Below are 19,315 nucleotides of genomic sequence, written 5' to 3'. Positions count from 1 at the left end.
ATTTAAATACTAACATCTACAGAAGTCATTTTCAGAAAAATCTATCACAAAAAATTAAAAAAGCACACACTACATTCATAAAATAAGTAATTGGGAAATTATTTACCTTACCAAAAAAATACATCACCTAACAATAGGGCTTCCTTATCAGAAGAGCCTCTGAACTGGCTAGAGACTAGGAGTGTCTAATCCAAATGTTCATTGTATAGATGGGGCACCTAGGTCTAAAAAGGTTACTGCCCCCATTACAATGTGGGTTTATTTCTAAACAATTTAGGTACATGGTTACAGAAAGGCAATTAATGAGTAAAGGAACAAGACTATTTAAAGTGCAGTGATAACCTACCATCTGAAATAATTTCAAAAGGAAATCACATGACATGGAGTCTTTGGCAAGCACACACCAAGGTTCCCGCCTAAGATGACTCTTAAAAAGCCATATGTTAGCACTGGTATGATCCCAAGTCTTTTTATTCAAGGAAGCTGCTTTCTAGTACATATGTTAAAGACAGGTGGTTCTCCTACATCTAGTTATGCTAATCAACTGGCTTAGCCATATAGTTTCAAAATACAAACATATCTTAACGATACAAGATTTCACTTAAATGCTATTTTCTCTTAGGTTTTTTTAACAATAGGTTATTATCTAAGTAATTTGAGACTAAAGATTTGTTCCCTTGGATTGACTTTTTACACGCTGATAGATGCTTGCTTGCTCTGGATAACTCCCGAAAGGCTGTCAAGCAGTTGTATATGGAAATGTCAGTAAATGGGTTGCAAGAGTTCCAGAAGCAATTCAGATGGTGGAAGAGGCCGCCATCCAAACCCAGTAAGAGTACCCTTCACAATGCAAAGTGATTACCAATCAATCAGGAAAGCAAATGGTTTCTACAATAGCAGTTCTTCTTTTTGTCTAGAAATACAGTATACTAAGAAATAAAGGGGAAAAAAGATAACTGGTTTGGAGGAATGAGAGGTACGGACAGGAAGATTACAGTAACCTTCCCAAAGCCAGCAGTCTACTCTCTCATTTTTGCTCTGAGAAAAAAGCCTGACCGATACTAAAAACAGATTTCTTTTCAATCAGAGAAATATGTAGAAAACTGGCATTTAATTCATATTAAAAAGGGGTTTCAGAGTTGACCTATTAGTTTAAATTAAAGGAAAGAGTTCGGAGAAGTCTGGCTACTTCTTGCACAAATAACACAGTAAGATCACATCCCTTACCCTGACGACTTGCCGAGTACTTGTGATGAAAGCTTTTCTTATACTCAATTCGGTTGCATCGAGGTTGAATTTCCTAGGATTTGCTTCGACTATGCGTGGGTCAAAAAGTCAAGGTAAAGCAATCTCATCATCGAAAACCTAACAACCAACATCATGTGAAACCACAGAATCTCTCACAGCAATAAAATCTGGCCCAGCGTTTCTGAACACATAGTCAACTTGACACTAATCATTCTCAAACTTTCTCTGCCCACAGCTAGATGAGGATCCTTGTGCCCCGAAGCAGAGGTGACCTGCCTGGGTTCACTGCAAACCCATGGGTGTCTGACCACAGCTGAGCTGGGCTCTTCCAGATGCCTGCCAGCACTTTTTTGACTCCAGATCACCTTTCCCAGGACAGTTTTTATCCTGGGAAACAGCAAGCTGTTTTCATTTGCCATTCCAACTCATTCCACTTCTGTCAAGAAGCTAACTCTGCTTCTTAACCTAGAGATCGAGGCTTCTTTTGTGAAGCTTTCCTGCTCTCCTCACCCCCAGCTTGGTTCTGCTGCCCCGTGTCACTCACATGGCTCTCTGCACTTATCATCTGCAAGTATACACTTGTGCCAATATTTGACTAATGTCTGTTTCTCCCGCCCCCAAGTCCCTCTATACTCCCACGGTAAATTCTACAAGGGTTGGTACAGTTTTGCTTATCAATCCAATCTCAGTAACTAACAAAATGTCCAGCACATACCACACTCAATAACTATTGCTGAATGACAGATATCTATTAAAACTTTTGTTCTCTTTATCTCACAATTTCTCTATCTCCCCCAATCTTTTTCTCTTCCCTCCTACCTCGAGGGAAGACATATCTCCCTGTAACTGTGCTTTTGATCCCACTCCCTCACATATTTTGTTCCACTAGTTTTAGAGAACACATTTGTCTTTTAATAATTTAAAAGGTGCCCTGGGGTCATTGTGATTAATAGAAATTATACACTCCACACATCAACCGCATGTGAACCTGTGTGCTGACTACAGAGTGATCCTGACAAAAGCTAGTTTCCTTTATGTTTTGCCACACTTAGAAAAAAACAAAACAGAACTCAAAACATGCAAATGGCATATCTTCAATCTAAAGTTCTGATTAAATGGGATTTTTCCAGTTAAAAGAAAGGCCATATAATCCAGCTTTTACCATTCTCTGGTTCATCAGTCAAATCAGTGGACTTATATAACATCGATAGCATGACTTAGCATAATAGATCTGCTTTAGTAAATGCAGTTTCATGGTACAAGATGCCTCTCTAATGGACACTGGCATTGAACAGGAGAAAGTCTAGAGAAGGATCTTCTTTTGATTTCTAATTACCAATGTATAACACTAGTCTGTATACACCTCTCTGAAATAATGATGGCTAACACTTTCATAGAAGTTCACTGTGTGTCAGACACCATTCTAAGCTCTTTACCTAATAAACTTTCAACAACCCTATGAGCTAGGTACAACTGTTATCCTAACGTTCTACTGAAGAGCAATGTGCCCAAAGTCACAGTTAGTAACTGGCGGAGCCAGGACTTGAACACCCAGTCTGACTCCGGGGTCCAAGCTCAAAATCAGTGCACTATGCCACGCAGGATTTGACTACTCTACCTTAGATTACTGGTCAACGATTTTAAGTGTGTCATGGTACGAATAAGGGCAACATCAATCAACGATAAAAGGCAATATCTAATCTATGTACTTGAGACATCTGGATGAAACTTGTCCATTTGTCTGCTTGCCTCACGTGGCACAGACACTGCAGAAAAGGATATTGATGGTTTCGTCAAGGTCCTCTAGATCCCACTCTATGCTCCGGAGGTTGTTTCTCAGCTCGTTGGTGGTCCAGTCGATTTCTTCCCTCGTGGCTGTGGATGGGTCCTGGAGGAGCTCTGTCCATCTCTGAAACAATCCCTGTGCGGTGTTGACTGCTTTCTGTACCTCTCTGTATTCAGGTGAAGGGAAAGGAGAGATATGAGACAGTATGTTCCACGAACAACTTACAAGACTTAGGTGAACCTTTACGATCAGACACCATCCCCAGCAACCACCATTCCCCAAAGTGTTTTTAAGTCATTACAGAAGGCTCTTCGTGGACAAATAGCAAAGTTCAAGACTTTAAAATAATAGTCTGAGTATTATGTTCTCAGCTGATTTCAAAATAAAACAGCCACTACTTAAGCAGCTATAATTACCAAGTTTGTTTGTGAAGGACAAAATTTAATTTTTCTAACGGACTGTACTTAAAAGTAGTCTAAGAAGCTATAATATAAATTAACTAAAGGGCCGTTAACATTCACACATGTTGCCAGTTGGAGTGAAGTAATTTATATTCAGAAGAAAAGGTTCTAAAACAACTTTCCTTTTCTTGGGGAGGTTCGTGTGGAAGGGGGGTAAAAAAGGGTAGAAGGAAGGGTTACTCTTACACATCTAGTCTTTTAGAAGGCAAGTATTCTAATCTGAGACATTTTAAAATCCAACATCTCATTAGAAGATTCCTAAACATTATTAGCTTTAAATTTATCTACTTTCCTGGATTAAGCAACTCTGTACAGTAGATTAGTGTGCTTCATGTTTAGGGAGTGAGACTAGGCCATTAAGAGCTATGGCCTATTTTGCTTTTAGATTAGATACAGTCACAAGGTCTTAAAAACTCCTCCCCTGCCCCTGCCATTGGGCTAATATCCACCATTTAAATATTATAATCTAACACTACCACATATAAAAGCCAAAAAGGAGTCATTTTATAATCATGGTCTCTTGTGTACAAAGATTATAATCTTCATGCTCCTAAACTAAGAGATCTGTTTTGATCCTTCTATGATTTCTTAACCAATCCTTCTGGGTGTTCAATCAGTGTGTTCGTTATCTATGGCTTTAAAACAGAAATTGCACGCATCCTATTCCCTCTGACATTTCAAGTACCAGAGGAGACAGCACTAACAAAATGAAGAAAGGTGCCTTACAATATCCTGGACTGTGAATACTGATGAGAGCTAAAAAGCTGAATGTTACATAGAGAATACAGCCATTGGGCCCGGCTGAATAAATCACTGAGCTACGCGGCCAACAACGAATCTACCAAGGTTATGTTTATAACCAGTTCATGGGTTAGGCAAGTCCCCTCATTTTTCCTCTCACATCAGTCTTATGCTTTTAGTGCTAAAGAGAAACTCTATTTGAGACAAAAAGAGGAAGGACTAAGTAAGTGAGATGTCAATCTGCTATTTTTACTCTTTATTGAGGTTTCTGGCTGATTTGGTAAAGAAAGAGGTATACATTTTGCCATAATATGAAGTACTTGGTTTATTTGTAAGAGCTGAATATCCTCTATGACAACAGAAGACAGAGTTAAAAAGGTATCTAAAATGATATCTCATTCTAAAGAATATGAAAATTATCAGTTCTGTAAAGGAAATTTGAATTCCTTTTTGAGAACTAGAAGCCCCAGGCTAGGGCATACCACATTCTCCAAACGAGGAGACAACTAGGATGCCGGAATTAAACTCTTAAGCAGTGATCCATAAACTTTTTGGTCTCAGGGCTCTTTTGTACTTTTCAAAACTATTGAAGACTCCAAAGAACTCAGATTGATGTGGACTCTTTAGCTATTGCCACTTACTGTATTAGAAATTCAAACAGATATTTAAAAATATTTACCAATTAATCAAACATAACAATGAAATTATGATATGTTAATGTTTTTGCCAAAAATTTCAAAAACAACAATATTTAGTAAGAACAGTGGCACTGATTCACATTTTTGCAAATCTCTTTAATATCTGGTTTAACAGTAGACAGGTGGATTCTCACATCTGCTTCTACATTCAGTCTGTTGACATAACGTTTTGGTTGGAGTATATGATGGAAATCCAGCCTCATACAGATAGGTAGTTGGAAAAGGGAGGAGTATTTTAACAGTCTCTTCAGATAATTGTGGATATTCTTTCTTGACACAATACGAAAACTCGACAAGTGGCAGTTTCTTAAAGGTTAGCTGCAACTTGGAAGCTGAAACTGTACCAAAGACGTTGTGTATTCTCATACATTACAACCCACTGCTCCATCCTGTATTGTGAATGGATGTTTTACCCACATATGATTTTACAGCATGACGTACTGGTCATTTGTAAAGTATTAGTTTACTGAGCATCAAAGATCTTCCAAACGCTGACTCATTTCATTATACAATATCCAAAATCATATAATAATATCACCACCAATTCCATCAGAAAAACTTAACTACTGGGAATCTGTAAGATGATAGCAGTTGATACGAGCTTTCCAAAATTCTATTTTTTAAAAAAAGGCTCTAATTTCATCATCCACAAAAATACTGTCAGTTGTTTTCTGAGAAGTGACAGGTTCACCTCATTCATTTTTGAGACAATCTCAAGTTTTTTAAAGATAATTTTGAGACTTGTGAACATATGCAAATCTCAATAACCAGTTTGCGAGTCATTCTTTGAAGAAAAAAATGAGATTCTGTGGAGGAAAAAACGAGCTATTTCAGCTCACAGCTGGATCACAGAAGTGCTTTCCCTGGAGTCACCATCTTAGCTCACAATACAGCAAAAGTGTTTCATGCACTCTCTCATTTTGTGACACAGAGTATTAAAATGTGTACTAAGGCTGGGAGAAAACATTTGTGCATTACATGTCCGATTAATGACTTGTATCTACAATATATTTTTTTAAAAAAAACTCTCAAAACTTAAGTAAACTCAATTTAAAAATGGACAAAAGATCTGAACAGTCACTTCACCAGAGACGACATACAAATGACAACTAAGCACATGAAAAGATGCCTAATATCATTAGTCATCAGAAAAACACAAAGTAAATCCACAATGAGATACCACTACAAACTTAGAATGGCTTCACACAACTAACCAACCAATTGACAATGCCAAGTGCTGACCAGGTGGTGGAGTAACTGAACTCTCATTCATTACTGGTGGAAATGCAAAACTGTACAGCTACTTTGGAGAACAGTGTGGCTGTTTCTTAAAATTAAACATACAGGGACTTCCTTGGTGGCGCAGTGGTTAAGAATCCTCCTGCCAGTGCAGGGGACACAGGTTCGAGCCCTGGTCCAGGAAGACCCCACATGCCACGGAGCAACTAAGCCCATGCGCCACAACTACTGAGCCTGCGCTCTAGAGCCCGTGAGCCACAACTACGGAAGCCCATGCACCTAGAGCCTGTGCTCCACAACAAGAGAAGCCACCGCAATATGAAGCCCATGCACTGCAACAAAGAGTAGCCCCCACCCGCAGCAACTAGAGAAGGCCCGCGCGCAGCAATGAAGACCCAACGCAGCCAAAAATAAAATAAATTTATAAAAAACAAAAACAAAAAAAACATACAAAACATACACTTACCATTATGACCCAACAAGCTCACTTCAAGGTGATACAAAAACACACAGGTTCATACAAGAACCTGCAAATTCTTATAGTAGCTTTAGTCATAACAGCCAAAAATTGAAAACAACCCAAATGTACTTCAACTAAGGAATGGACAAACTGTGGTACATCTGAACAATGGAATACTACTCAGCAATAAAAAGAAACAAACCACAAATACATGCAACAATATGGACAAATCTCAAATGCATTATGCAAAATGTGAGAAGTTAGACTCAGAAGGCCACACATTGTTTGATTCCATTTCTGTAACATTCTGGAGAAGGCAGAACTATAGGGACAGAAAATAGATCAGCAGTTGCCAGATGCTGGGCATGGGGGAAGGGGGACACAGAAACTTTTAGGGGTGATGGATCTGTCCTGCAACTTATTTGTGGAGGTGGTCGTTACTGACTACATGCATTTGTCAAATTTCACAGAAGTATACACTAAAAAGGGTCAATTTTACTGTAGGTAAATTATAACTTTTAAAAAAATGAGGAAAGGTGTTCTTGGGACTCAAGATCTGATAAAATTAATTTTTTTTTTTTTTTTTTACTGTTTCATGAAGAACATTCTTGAAGGAATACGATTCTCATTTTTCTTTTTCACTGTGAGGGAGGAATACAATGACTACTAGTACAGTTTGGTGCCACTGCCTTGATTTAGGCTAAGGCACCAGCAGTTTGCACCATCAGTGTTATTGTCAACATGATGAAAAAAAGCAAATAACATCTGAGTAGTATCATGAAAAGCAGTTTAAGCTGAGGAGCTCTTCTATGAAAGGATCTTGAGACCCCCTTGGGATCCAAGGGCCACACTTTCAGATTTGAGGGGGAGGAGGGGCAGGTGGGTAGATTCAATTCTAGCAGCACAGAGTGAAATCGAGTCCTTAAGCATGCAAGAACTTGTGCATGTCCTAAAGAAGAAATAAAAGAAATGGCAGGAATTAGAAAAATGCTGCAAAGCAATCCCAGGATGACATTCAAAACCCAAAAGGCCTGGCCAGTGACCTGGCTTATTCCACTCTCAATCTCTTATTTTTAAAAGAGGTTTCATTTTTAGTTTTCCTGTAGTAGCAGAGACATAAGAAAGTCAAAGTAGTCTTAGTTTACATTTCTAAGACACGTGTTAAGGGATCACAAAGGTGGAACTGTCAGCAATGGTTCAGATCTTGAAAAGCCAGAACATGCAGTGTGTCAAGGAATCCTATCTTAAAAGCAACTAATGGGGTCCCTCAAAGTTTAAAACATCTCCCAATTTTTCTTCTTCCAGTATCAATTCAGCATAGTATTACCCTGAAAAAAGAAGGCATGAATGGAGAGAAAACGTGTGTCACAAACAAAACCTATTTTTAAGCCAAATATTAATGGTAACCAGAATATCCCAAAGAACTTAGAATTTCCGAATAGTTTCAAGAAATACAAGACACACGTAATAATGTACAAGACCCTACCTAGTGAGAAAACCTGCTCAATTCAGAACTATTTGTAAATATCTGGGGCTAAATATTTAGAATCACCTGTCATTCCAAGTAAATGGATGAACAGGACAGAGGAGTATATAACCACGACAGCTGTTTGATATTTGTGAGGGTTTCAATGGAGAAGAGCTGGTCGGATTTTCTTCACCTACTTTCTCAGGAAAGGTAAGGGAGTTGTTTCTGCATGAATTGGCTAGTTAGGCACTTCCCATACAGGCATGCCCAGCATCGTCTGCTCACCACACAGTGAGCCCATGTGAGCATGCTGCACCCTGTGGGCAGCGCTGCAGCTGCCGACTCCTTAGTCAACAGTGATCCACTTTCATCTGTGCTCTCCAGAAGGGTCAAAATCACAAGCTATTGCCTCTGTTTCCTGTAGAGTTAGGTGCAGCTCTTTTCAGGTTTTTCTTCCAAGTGCATAATGGGAATGATTAAAGTCTGACACCCACAACTTTCTATGAGGGGCCATGTATACCTTGAATTTTTGGAGCCCTTCAGTTTAGCAATCTTCTTGGTAAATAATAATCTGCTCACTGACAGCTTTGGGTATCCTGTCTGACACCATTTCACCAAAAACTTGCTAACTGCTTTCCTAGGAATTACAGGTTTAGCTCCTGACCCAGAGAAATCTTTCAGTCCATTGAAGGAGAGAGATGGCTATCTCCTACAACAGTCAAGCAGATGTTCTGCTCCTATATCTGTTGCAGATGCTTCCAAAGTCAGTTTTGTCTTACACGTTTCATGAGTCACAAGAGTCACAGCGTTGGAAATAATACAGATGAGCCTCTTTCCCTTGCTGTCCACCAAACGGCCCATCAAAACGATGGGACCCATCATGTCCTCATGGATATGAACTCTTTATGACCACCAGAATGAAGATCCTTCACTGCAAGCCATGCCAGTGCCCAAGGGACCACCTGTAACACAGAGCTGCTTTCCCAGTAAGCAACTGTCAGAAACGAAAACACAGTCCACATCTTTGAAGAATGTATCTTTCAGGCAAAAATAAAGCTTTCATCTAAGCTTTCAAAACCAGATTCTTCCATTCCTTATAAATAAAGAGTTGACACTGGCAGGACTAACCAATCCAGTTTTGTTTTTTTTCTTTTTTGCCACGCCATGTGGCATGTGGGATCTTAGTTCCCCGACCAGGAATCGAACCCGCATCCCCTGCACTGGAAGCACGGAATCTTAACCACTGGACCACCGTAGAAGTCCCCCAGTTTGTTTTTAAACCCAGCCCAGCACTAACCCCTGGTCACTGCTAGTTGAGCCCCTCCCATATAACATTCCAGTCTGTTCCACCACGGTAAAAGGCTCACCATCCCAACCAACCCTTAGGGCTTCAGGCAATACATCCAGATGTCCATAAAATAATTTCTTATCTGGATCTCACTAAATTTGTTGGTAAGATGGGAGGAAGAAGTATTTTAGCCATTAGGGAGCTTTTGTTTCCCGGAATCTGTCATTCAGTTGGGCCAACGAATTGCAGGATAACCATAGCTGCAGCCTCCATCAGCCGTTCGATTTCTCCTTTCTTCTTTGACCATGCTGATAGGCTCTGAACTGGCATCCGTTCCAGTTACTGTGGTTGTATAACAGTTACCCCAAAACTTAATGGCATCAAACGACCATTTCTTATGGGGAGTCTGTGGGACAGGAATTTGTGCCGAACGCAGAAGAGATGGCTTGTCCCTGCTCCACAATGTCTGGGGCCTCAGCTGAAAGACTGCCGGGCTGGGGCTGCAGAAGCAGGTGCTCCTCGGTAGTATCTCTGTGTCTGCGTAGTCTCTCCACATGAGTGCTCCAGCAGAGTGGCTTCAGTAGAGCTGGACTTGTGTCCCAAGTCAGAAAGATGCAGGTGGAAGCTGAATTGGTTGGTTGTCTTTTGTGACGAAGGCTTCAGGGGTCAAGCAGTGTCATTTCTGCCTCATTCTGTCAGTCGAGGCAGTTACAAAGGTCTGCCTGGGTTCAAAGAAAAGGAATCAGGACCCCAGCTTGATAGAAGAATGCCAGCTTCACAAGTTAAGAAAAGCAAATGGGACAGGATATACATTGGGGCGGCCACCTTTGGAAAAACACAATAAGCCACAACACCTGTATCTGGGGCAGCACCCATCCTGCATGTCTCTTTACAGTGGGGTCCCTGTTTCATCAACACCCTGAGAGGCTAGTGAAGGCAGATGGTTTCCACTCTACTAATGAAACCTGAAAAACCTAGGCTGGGCAAGCCTCTGCAACCCTATCACCCTTCTACCCCATATCCCACCAACCTGTTCTACCACCAACCCCTTGGGCTAGGTGAGAAGCTCTTTTTACTGCTTGACTTCCACACTCACGTCGTTTGTGTTTAAGGGGAAAAATACACATACCCTGCACTTGACCTTACTGCCATTTCCAAATTCAACTTCACTGTGATAATATCTTTCGCAATAATTCTCCTGGAGGGAAAAAAAAGAGTCTTTACTTAGTTTCCTATAGTTATATACAATTTTGACCTCAACCTGCTGCTGCTTCCACAATGCCCCCGGGATAGCACTACTGCCACCAATGACACTGCAGGTCAAAGTCATGGGTGACTTGAACTCGTCCTCATTTCCAGCGTACTTGACACTACAGCCTATTTCCTTGAAACTCTCACTTCCTTGTTTTTGTGACATTGTGCTCTTCTAGTTTCTACTAATTTTCTCTTTCCTCTTCCTCCACCTGGTCCCAGTATTTCTCAGCACTATTTTTATAGCTTCTAGGTGCTCATCAACACTAGCAGGTTCAAAAGATTCCTTGAAGCTGATGACTCCCCACTGCATTTCCAACCCTAACCTCTCACCCAGGACTAATTCCTATATTTTTAACTGCCTACAGGATCATTCCATTTGCCTAAAACCAAACCAATCATATCCTCCCTACAAAACAGTAAATATTCATACAACAAAATGAAACAGAAAAAAAAAAAAAAGCTTCCTTCTCTAACTTCCTCATTTTAGTCAACAGTGACACTATTTTCCAAGATTTGAAACTTGTCTAGACAAGCATCATCTTTGACTCTTCCTCTTACTTCTCACCTTGCACAACCTCTACTTAAGCTGCATCACTGGATTTTAGATCTAGAAGGAACTTTCACGATAACTAGTCTGCACTCATTAAACAAATAAGAGAACGGGGGCTCAGACTTCTTGTCTTCTGGCCTCTAGTTCTGCTGACCCAGAGCATGAGGGGCCTTCCAGTACCAAGACCTATTCAATCCCATCTTTGCAAAGGCTCCAGACAAATCTATTTTCTTTGTGGAATCAGAAGACCCGGGTTTGAGCCCTCAGAAGTTGTTTGACCATAGGCAAGTGCATAGTAATGCTAGTTAAAACCACCTCCTGATTAAGAATTTACAATAGGAAACATTAACTTTAAACTCCTCAGCTGGGTATTCCACGCCTCCTCCACCCCAAAACTGGCTGACTTTAATCTCCAACCTGATTTCTCACTGAAACAAAATCTGTTTCACTTGGCAGGTCTTCTTCCCATCCTCCCTTTCCTCATTCCTGGCTCTAGACTTTCACTCACTGCTTCCCCAGCTGGAAGAGTCCTTACACCTCTGCAAATGAAAAGCAGACATTTCCTTCAAGGCCCAGATTGAGGCCCTACTTGCTTCACTAAAGTGTCACTGACCAACATTCCCCCTGGGGGGTCTTTCCAAGTTTTTTCAGTCTCCACAATATCTCAGCTCTATTCCAAACTCTTAGACGCAAAGCATATTGTCTTTCACCTACACTGTTTCACATACCTACATAGTGTTCTCCAAACCAGACTATAATTTCAGGAGCCAAATAGAGTATTAGGCATTCAATAAATGCCTAATTCAATATAACAAATGCCTGCAAAGTGGTTTTTATAGTGAAACATCTGATTGGGGAATTCCCTGGTGGTACAGTGGTCAGGACTTCGTGCTCTCACTGCTGACAACCCGGGTTCGATTCCTGGTCAGGGAACTAAGATCCCACGAGCCACACAGCACAGCCAAAAAAAAAAAAAAAAAGAAAGAAACATCTGGTTGATTTTTAAAAAGTAGAAAATGAGACCTGACTTACATTCAATTCTACTGGATAAAATTACTCTGTAAATAAGGATAATTTTTTCACAGTGACTACCAATAAACAGTTTTTTCAACAGTGTGACTAAAATGCACAATGCTTGCCTTCAAGGAGCTCATAATCTAGTGTTTAAAAGGCTGTACACACAGACCAGAGATGGTTAGAGAATAATACAATGTAACACACACTATCTTGCTCAACTGCTTACTTATGCCTTTATTTCAACACAGATCCACAGCCAAGAACCTGGAAATAAAACTGTCCTTGTTCGGGCACACAAATCAGCAAAATATTAAAGAACCACAACATTCATGCCTTTTACCTATAGGAGAGGCTCACTTGGTACCAAAATACTCTCATACTCCACCGCTCAATTTCTTAGTGGCTTATTCTGATTAGAAGTTGCAAACAAGAAAGGGAAAAAAACTACAGAACCCAAAACTCAAAATGGGCTCACTCATCAAATAAATACTATGTAACACCTTACTGAACATAATGATGAAAACAACATGATTCAAATATGGTATGTTTCACCTAGGATATTAGTCAAGATTTCTTAAAAGGAGACTCTCAGTACAGGCAAGGGGTCAAGGGAAATGGGCCCATCAAACTTTTGGGGGTGGGGTAGTGAGTCCAGTGGAGTTAGGGGTGTATCCTAGAGGGCAATTTGGCAACATGCATCAGAAGCTTTGAAAATGTGCACCCCCTCTGAATTAGCAAATCTTCTACAGGACTACAGGCTATGGAAATAATCAGGAGCAGCAATGAAGACCTGTGACAAGCAGGCTGGCAACTATATTAACTGTAACAGTGAAAAATTTAGGTACATCATAAACCTTGTCCTAGGGCTTCCCTGGTGGCGCAGTGGTTGAGAATCTGCCTGCCAATGCAGGGGACACGGGTTCGAGCCCTGGTCTCGGAAGATCCCACATGCCACGGAGCAACTGGGCCCGTGAGCCACAACTACTGAGCCTGCGCATCTGGAGCCTGTGCTCCGCAACAAGAGAGGCCGCGATAGTGAGAGGCCCGCGCACTGCGATGAAGAGTGGCCCCCGCTTGCCACAACTAGAGAAAGCCCTCGCACAGAAACGAAGACCCAACACAGCCATAAATAAATTAAAAAAATAAAAAATAAACCTTGTCCTCGGTAATAAGTTATATCACATTTATATAACAAAATACAGTACAGTCATTAAAAAGCCTCCCCACCAAAGGCATTTTAAGGATATAAAAAAATACAGATGAAAAGATTATAAGACGAATCCCAATATCTTAATGATTAATAACAACAATAATACCCATTTATATAAATCCTGGCCTTTCCAATTACAGGCTTATGAACTTGGAAGTTTTGGGTTTTTTTACTCTCTAAGTTTCATTTTCTTCATTTGTAAGATGATAATAATAATAGTACTAGTACCTACTTCATAAGGATTAAAAAGACAATCCCTGTCATGTTCCCAGGACAGTGACTGATATATTTATTATATATCAAAAAAAAAGAGAGATCAAAAACTGATGGATAGTATTACATAAAACTGTTAATAGAAACAGATTAAAAAAACACCAAAATTTTAACTAATTATTTCTGTATGGTGGTATTTCAATGAATTTTTAATCCTTTTTTATATTTTTATTTCCTAAGTTTTCTAAAATGAGCATATATCACTTTAAATGTTACTCCAAAAAAAAAAGCGCGGGCACACGCGCACGCGCACACACACACACACACAAAACCAGTAAGACATGGTCTTTCCTCTCAGAAAGGGCAGGCTGTTTGGATGGAGACATATAGACAGTTAAAAGAGAATGTTTACTGAGCACTTGATATATGCTCCAAACTGTGCTGAGGCAACTTACATGCATTAACTCATTTAATCCTCATAACCGATAAAGCAGGCATTGTTAGGCCAATTTTGTACATAAAGAAACAGGTTCAGAGAGGATAACTAATGTGCCAAAAGTTACACCAAGTAATTGACAGAAGTGAGATCCCAACCTTGGGTCAGCTTGATTAACAAAGCTCAGTTCCTTCACCAAACCTCACTGCCTCCGGAAGTCACATAAAAAGAAAAATTACACTCAGAACATGCATTTCCTTTCCCTTTACGCCCAGCTTTCTTCTTCTTACAGAATTTATCACCACCTGACATACCATATATTCGTTCATTTGTTTACTGTCTGTCTCTAGAATATAAGCTTCATAAGGACAGGGATGTCATTTGTTCACTGCTGTACCCTTAGCCCCCGGCACACAGAAAACAGACACTCGGTAAGTATTTCAGAATGAAGGATTCCGAATAGAGCTGTGACCTGATCGTGTCTCCGAGGTCACATCTGGCAGCGGTGCAAATTAAGCTTGCTGCAGCTGCTGCTTACAAGCGTTCAGGTGGGAGAGGACAAGGACATGAACTAGGGTGGAGGAACCAAAACCAGAGAGGAAGAGAAGATTCCAGAGATATCCAGGGGATGCACTGATAGGCCCCGGTGACCAAGTGGACATGGGACTGAAGGACTGTGCGGAGTCAGGAGTAAAGAGGGCTAAGAAGAGGAAGGCATTTTTAAGGAGGGGGAAGGAAAAGAAAAAAAGGGGAAGGTATCTACCCCATAGCACGGGGGATGTCGAACAATTAGTAGAAAACACAGAAAAACACACGGGAGAGAGTTGGGTCAGAGTGACTGGGGTGCAGGATGCGCACAGGTACACAGGGACCACTTGACACAATGGGAATAATCAAGCTCACCCAGTGAGAACACACAGGAGAGGGTCAACTAGACAAACTACAACTTAGGGGCAGGCCTGAGTTGATTCAGTAGAGCTAGGGGTTCTGGTAGTGAAAATACCACTGTGAATGTCTGTGCCAGGTAGGGCCACATCTGCCCAATCGTGGTAGTTTTCTCCCGTGTTCTGGGATTCTGCTCTGAACAAGAAGACATCGAGAGTGTCAAAACCTCACAAAACGATCTTTGAACACTCAGGCACTAATCACTGCATATTTAAATTAAAACAGCTTTCGAACTGGTCTCCTTTTTATTTTTATTTTTAATTTCTTTAATTTATTTTTGGCTGCATTGGGTCTCTTCATTGCAGTGGCTTCTCTTGCTGCGGAGCCCAGGCTCTAAGCCCACGGGCTTCAGTGGTTGTGGCTCGCACGCTCTAGAACGCAGGCTCAGCAGTTGTGGCGAATGGGCTTAGCTGCTCTGAGGCATGTGGGATCTTCCCGGACCAGGGCTTGAACCTGTGTCCCCTACATTGGCAGGCAGATTCTTAACCACTGCGCCACCAGGGAAGCCCTGGTCTCCTTTTTAATCTTTCTACACACTGATGCATCCAACACTACTACCAAATCAATATTCCCAAAACCCTAATTTCATGTCATTTCCCTGCTTTAAAAATCTCCAATGGCCTCTTAGAGAGACTCTTCTCGACCCTCTTCTACCTGTACCTGTGGATGTACCTGTAGAAGTGTTAACAGTATGAGTAGAACTAGGCAGCTGAATTTTGAATCCTGGGTCCACTACCTATTAGCTGTGTGACCCTGGGGAAGTAACTCAACCCCTCTGTGCTCCCTCAGCTCCTCATGTGTAAAATGGGGCTAATACCCACACCATAGAACTGTTCTTATAAAGTGAAAATTCTTATAAAGTGCTTACTTAGCACGCGACGCCTGACACAGAAGCTGCATCCTTTAAATGTTAGCTATTATTATTATTACTTCTCCAAATAAACTTCCTACTGCACCTGGGATGCTCTCCTTGATGATTTCTAAACACACAATGCCTGCCTTTGCTGGGAGTGTTCCCACCCACGAACCACCACTCCTTAACCACAACCACCAAAGAGAATTTATTCAACATTTATGCTATATATTCAAGGTGCTGGGCTGGAAATACAGGAAAAACAAACAGTTCCAACCTTCAGAGCTCACAGTCAAATAATGAAAGACAGCCAGAGGAAGAGTGCAATAATGTGTTACAGGTGCCAGGGGAAGCACTTCCTGGAGGCAGTGGAGATGCTGACATTGAATCCTGAAAGCTGAGTGGGTGCATCAGGCAGAGTGGATGCATGTGGGGTAAGAGCATCCAGTCCTGTGGTCACTGTCACTGTACTGAGTCTGGTGGAGCTGGAGCTCTGTGCTAAGGGCAGGCAGAGTGAGTGGAGGGTTGAGGAAGGCTACGTCACGGAGGTCAGGAAGTGTTGAGATTTTATTCTGTAGGCAACAGGCAGCCACTCAGTGATGTTAAGTAGGGAACTCCTGCTTGGGTTCTAGAAAAGCTACACCTGTGCTGCCCAATATGGATGCCACATGTGACTGAACCGTGCTAGTGTGACTGTGGGACTAAATTTTAATTTTAAATTTAAAAACTGATACGCAATTCAGTTACCGAAAATTTTTAAAGTATATTTGGAACAATTTGGGTATGTGAATCTATTGAATACTTTTTCAACTGTAAGTTTAATGAACTCTAAATACAGATCAAGTGTTCCTGATGAAAATTTAGCATCCAAATTGAGATGTGCTGTAAGTAAAAAATACACACCAGATTTTGAAGACAGTACAAAAAGGGTCAAATCTTCTTTAATAATCTTTAATCACACGTTGAAATATTTTCACTATACTAGGTTAACGATGACATTAAAATTAACTTCACCTGTTTTTTACTTTTTACTGTGTCTACTAGGAAATGTAAAATGGAATGTGTGGCTCACCCTGCATTCTGGAGAGCACTCATCCAACAGAAGCAAGGCAGATGCAAGAGGAAAGAGACTGGAAGCAGGAAGACCAATAAGAGACTCTTCTTGATGAGTCCAGAAGAGACACAGGCCTGAATTATCTAAATGCTCCCCATCTTCGAAACTTAATTCAAGACCTACTACTACCTCCAAAGCTGTTCCAGTCATAACTGTTCCTAATGAGATGCCTTTCTCTGAACTACTGGGGGAGTTAATCATCTGTAGGATTCATTTCGGCACTTAATCATTTCCACCTGTCATTTCTACTTAATTCTGGAGTGAGCTGTTTCTCAGAGTAGACTATCAGCTCCTAGGCTAAGGGCCACAATTTAGGCGTCTTTAATTTTTCCACATTGTGCAGTGCACTTTCAAAACTTTTAATAAACAGAACTACACGAATGGCTCCCCATATATTCCGTCACATAATGTGGAGACACTCGTATAGCTAATTTTACTTTTCCTTAGCAGAAGATTTTTACATCTTAACGACATGAGCTAAAACCATGTAAAAGTCAACCAACACTCCAGGCCAATGTTCCAATAAAGCAGTGATATCTAATCAGTGAGCAAGCCTTGGCAAACTGTATTGGATACTAGCAGGAAAAAAAAGTCAAGATGGCAGAGCAATTTAGCATTTTCACAAATTCCATTAAAAATCAAACCAAAAATTCTGATTATCTGTGGCCTCCACTGCCAGAGGTAACCTTTGCAACCTAAGCATTAAGGACATTCATTCAAGAGAAAAAACACACAGCTTTCACATTTAAAAATCAACCCCTAAAAATCAATCCTTCTAATAAGCAACACATTTTCCAGGTAGAGAGCCACATATTACTAATAATCTAAACTCAGCATTTTCCCATCTAAATTAAAGTCAGGTGAAGGAAAATCTTTTTAGGGAAATGTTAAAAAATATATATATCGTACTGTATCATTGATAATAAAGTATTTCACCTAAAGTACCACTTAAATTTTCTGAGAGGAACCCTTAAAACACACACATACACTCAAGCAACTGGTCAGCTTTTACCCCTACAAAAATAGGAAGCTAGCAGCAACTAGTTGAAAGCAAAGGGACACTTTATGGTTATCAGCACTGATCTTTCCGGAACTTTGCAGTTCTCAGAATTTTAATGTTTGTTTGACATTTAAAACAAAAGCTGACAAGTTATAACAACAACAGAATCGATCTTTCCTGAATTTGTTTAATAGCTATAAAGCCTACGTAACAGTGCAAATAAAGTTTCTATCTCCAAACGACTGAGCAATCAAAGATGGAGTCACGACAGCTCATAGGGAAAAATAAGGCTGTTCTAGTCTGAAAGGCAGAAGAAGAAATGGGGGAAACCTGTCAAATAGCCTGGATGAAATCAGGGAGTTAAAAAGAAAGCCACTCATTTCCTTTAGCACTGTGGGAAAATCCCGGTGCTAAAAGAAAGCTAAGGAAAGTTTGGTTTGGCTGATTTCATTTTGTTTTCCTTCCAACATCATCACTGAGTTTGAACGGCTGTTTTCCTCCTCTCCCATTACTCAGTAAAAACTCCCCCACTGAATTGAGTTGTCTTCCGGAGCCTCGCGCCCCCGCCTCCCAGCCTGCAAACGTGCTCAGACGCCTCTGGGTAGTTTGTGGTCTCACCAGTCTGCGGGCCAGCGCTCCGAACTCAATGGACAATGGGAGCTCACCCCCGTCCTCGCCAACTACAAAGCTCAGGAGGGCCATTTCCCTTTTCCTGCCCAGATGCTGTTTTTCCCCCTTCGAAGCAGGGCCCCGTGCTCCACTGCAGCTGCAGTTTGGTCTGGGACGCCTGTCTCCCTTCCCACCTGCAGAGCTGCTGAACCCCTCCACCCCTCCAAATAAGTTGTAGGGCAGCGCACAGGCCAAAGGGGACCCCCTCCCCAGGGGCTTAATTGGGGGCACGGGTTTCAAAGTCCAGGTAGGACGGGGAGGGGATGTCTCTGGACGCTTGATCATGGCCCTCAAGGCTAAGCCGTCCCCACTGTCCCCCCGCCAGCCTCTACTTGTCTCCCATCCCCCTACAGCGAGGAGAGCGGGGAGGTGCGGGCAGGCAGCACGGCCACCTCCTCCTCCAGTGGAGCCCTCGGCGACACTCACCCTTTCACCACAAAGAAGGGGTCCTCCATGGACATGGCGTCCCGGCCCCCGGCCGCCTCACGCCTGCTCCGCGCACAGCGCGCCCAGCGAACCTCCCTCTGCCCAACCCACCCGCCTCGCGCGGCCGCCGGCGCCTCGGCCTGGGGGACCCGGAGCCTCTGCGCGCGCAGGCCGGGGTGCCCTGGCCCGCCGCGGGTCCAGCACTTCGTCGGCACGGCAGACCGAATCCCTGACTCTGG

The 19,315-nt window shown here is 41.7% G+C and overlaps 1 protein-coding gene across 4 annotated transcripts in view; it reads right to left on the bottom strand.

Moving 5' to 3' along the window:
- STX6 (syntaxin 6) overlaps nucleotides 1-19,315 on the bottom strand; it is a 45,274-nt gene extending 25,959 nt beyond the window's left edge. For 3 of the 4 annotated variants that reach the window (XM_061183044.1, XM_061183045.1, XM_061183047.1), the window contains exons 1-3: nucleotides 19,077-19,315; nucleotides 3,031-3,200; nucleotides 1,228-1,322 (exon numbers count right to left, since the gene is read on the bottom strand). In XM_061183044.1, coding sequence (XP_061039027.1) covers nucleotides 1,228-1,322; nucleotides 3,031-3,200; nucleotides 19,077-19,111 — 300 coding nt within the window. In that variant the 5' untranslated portion in view covers nucleotides 19,112-19,315. The other variant, XM_061183048.1, reaches the window with a different exon arrangement.

Source organism: Eubalaena glacialis, chromosome 3, assembly GCF_028564815.1.
Source record: "Eubalaena glacialis isolate mEubGla1 chromosome 3, mEubGla1.1.hap2.+ XY, whole genome shotgun sequence".
Classification (NCBI taxonomy): domain Eukaryota; kingdom Metazoa; phylum Chordata; class Mammalia; order Artiodactyla; family Balaenidae; genus Eubalaena; species Eubalaena glacialis.
The sequence above is the reverse complement of the archived record's forward strand: the minus strand, read 5'-3'. Positions and strand labels throughout refer to the sequence as shown.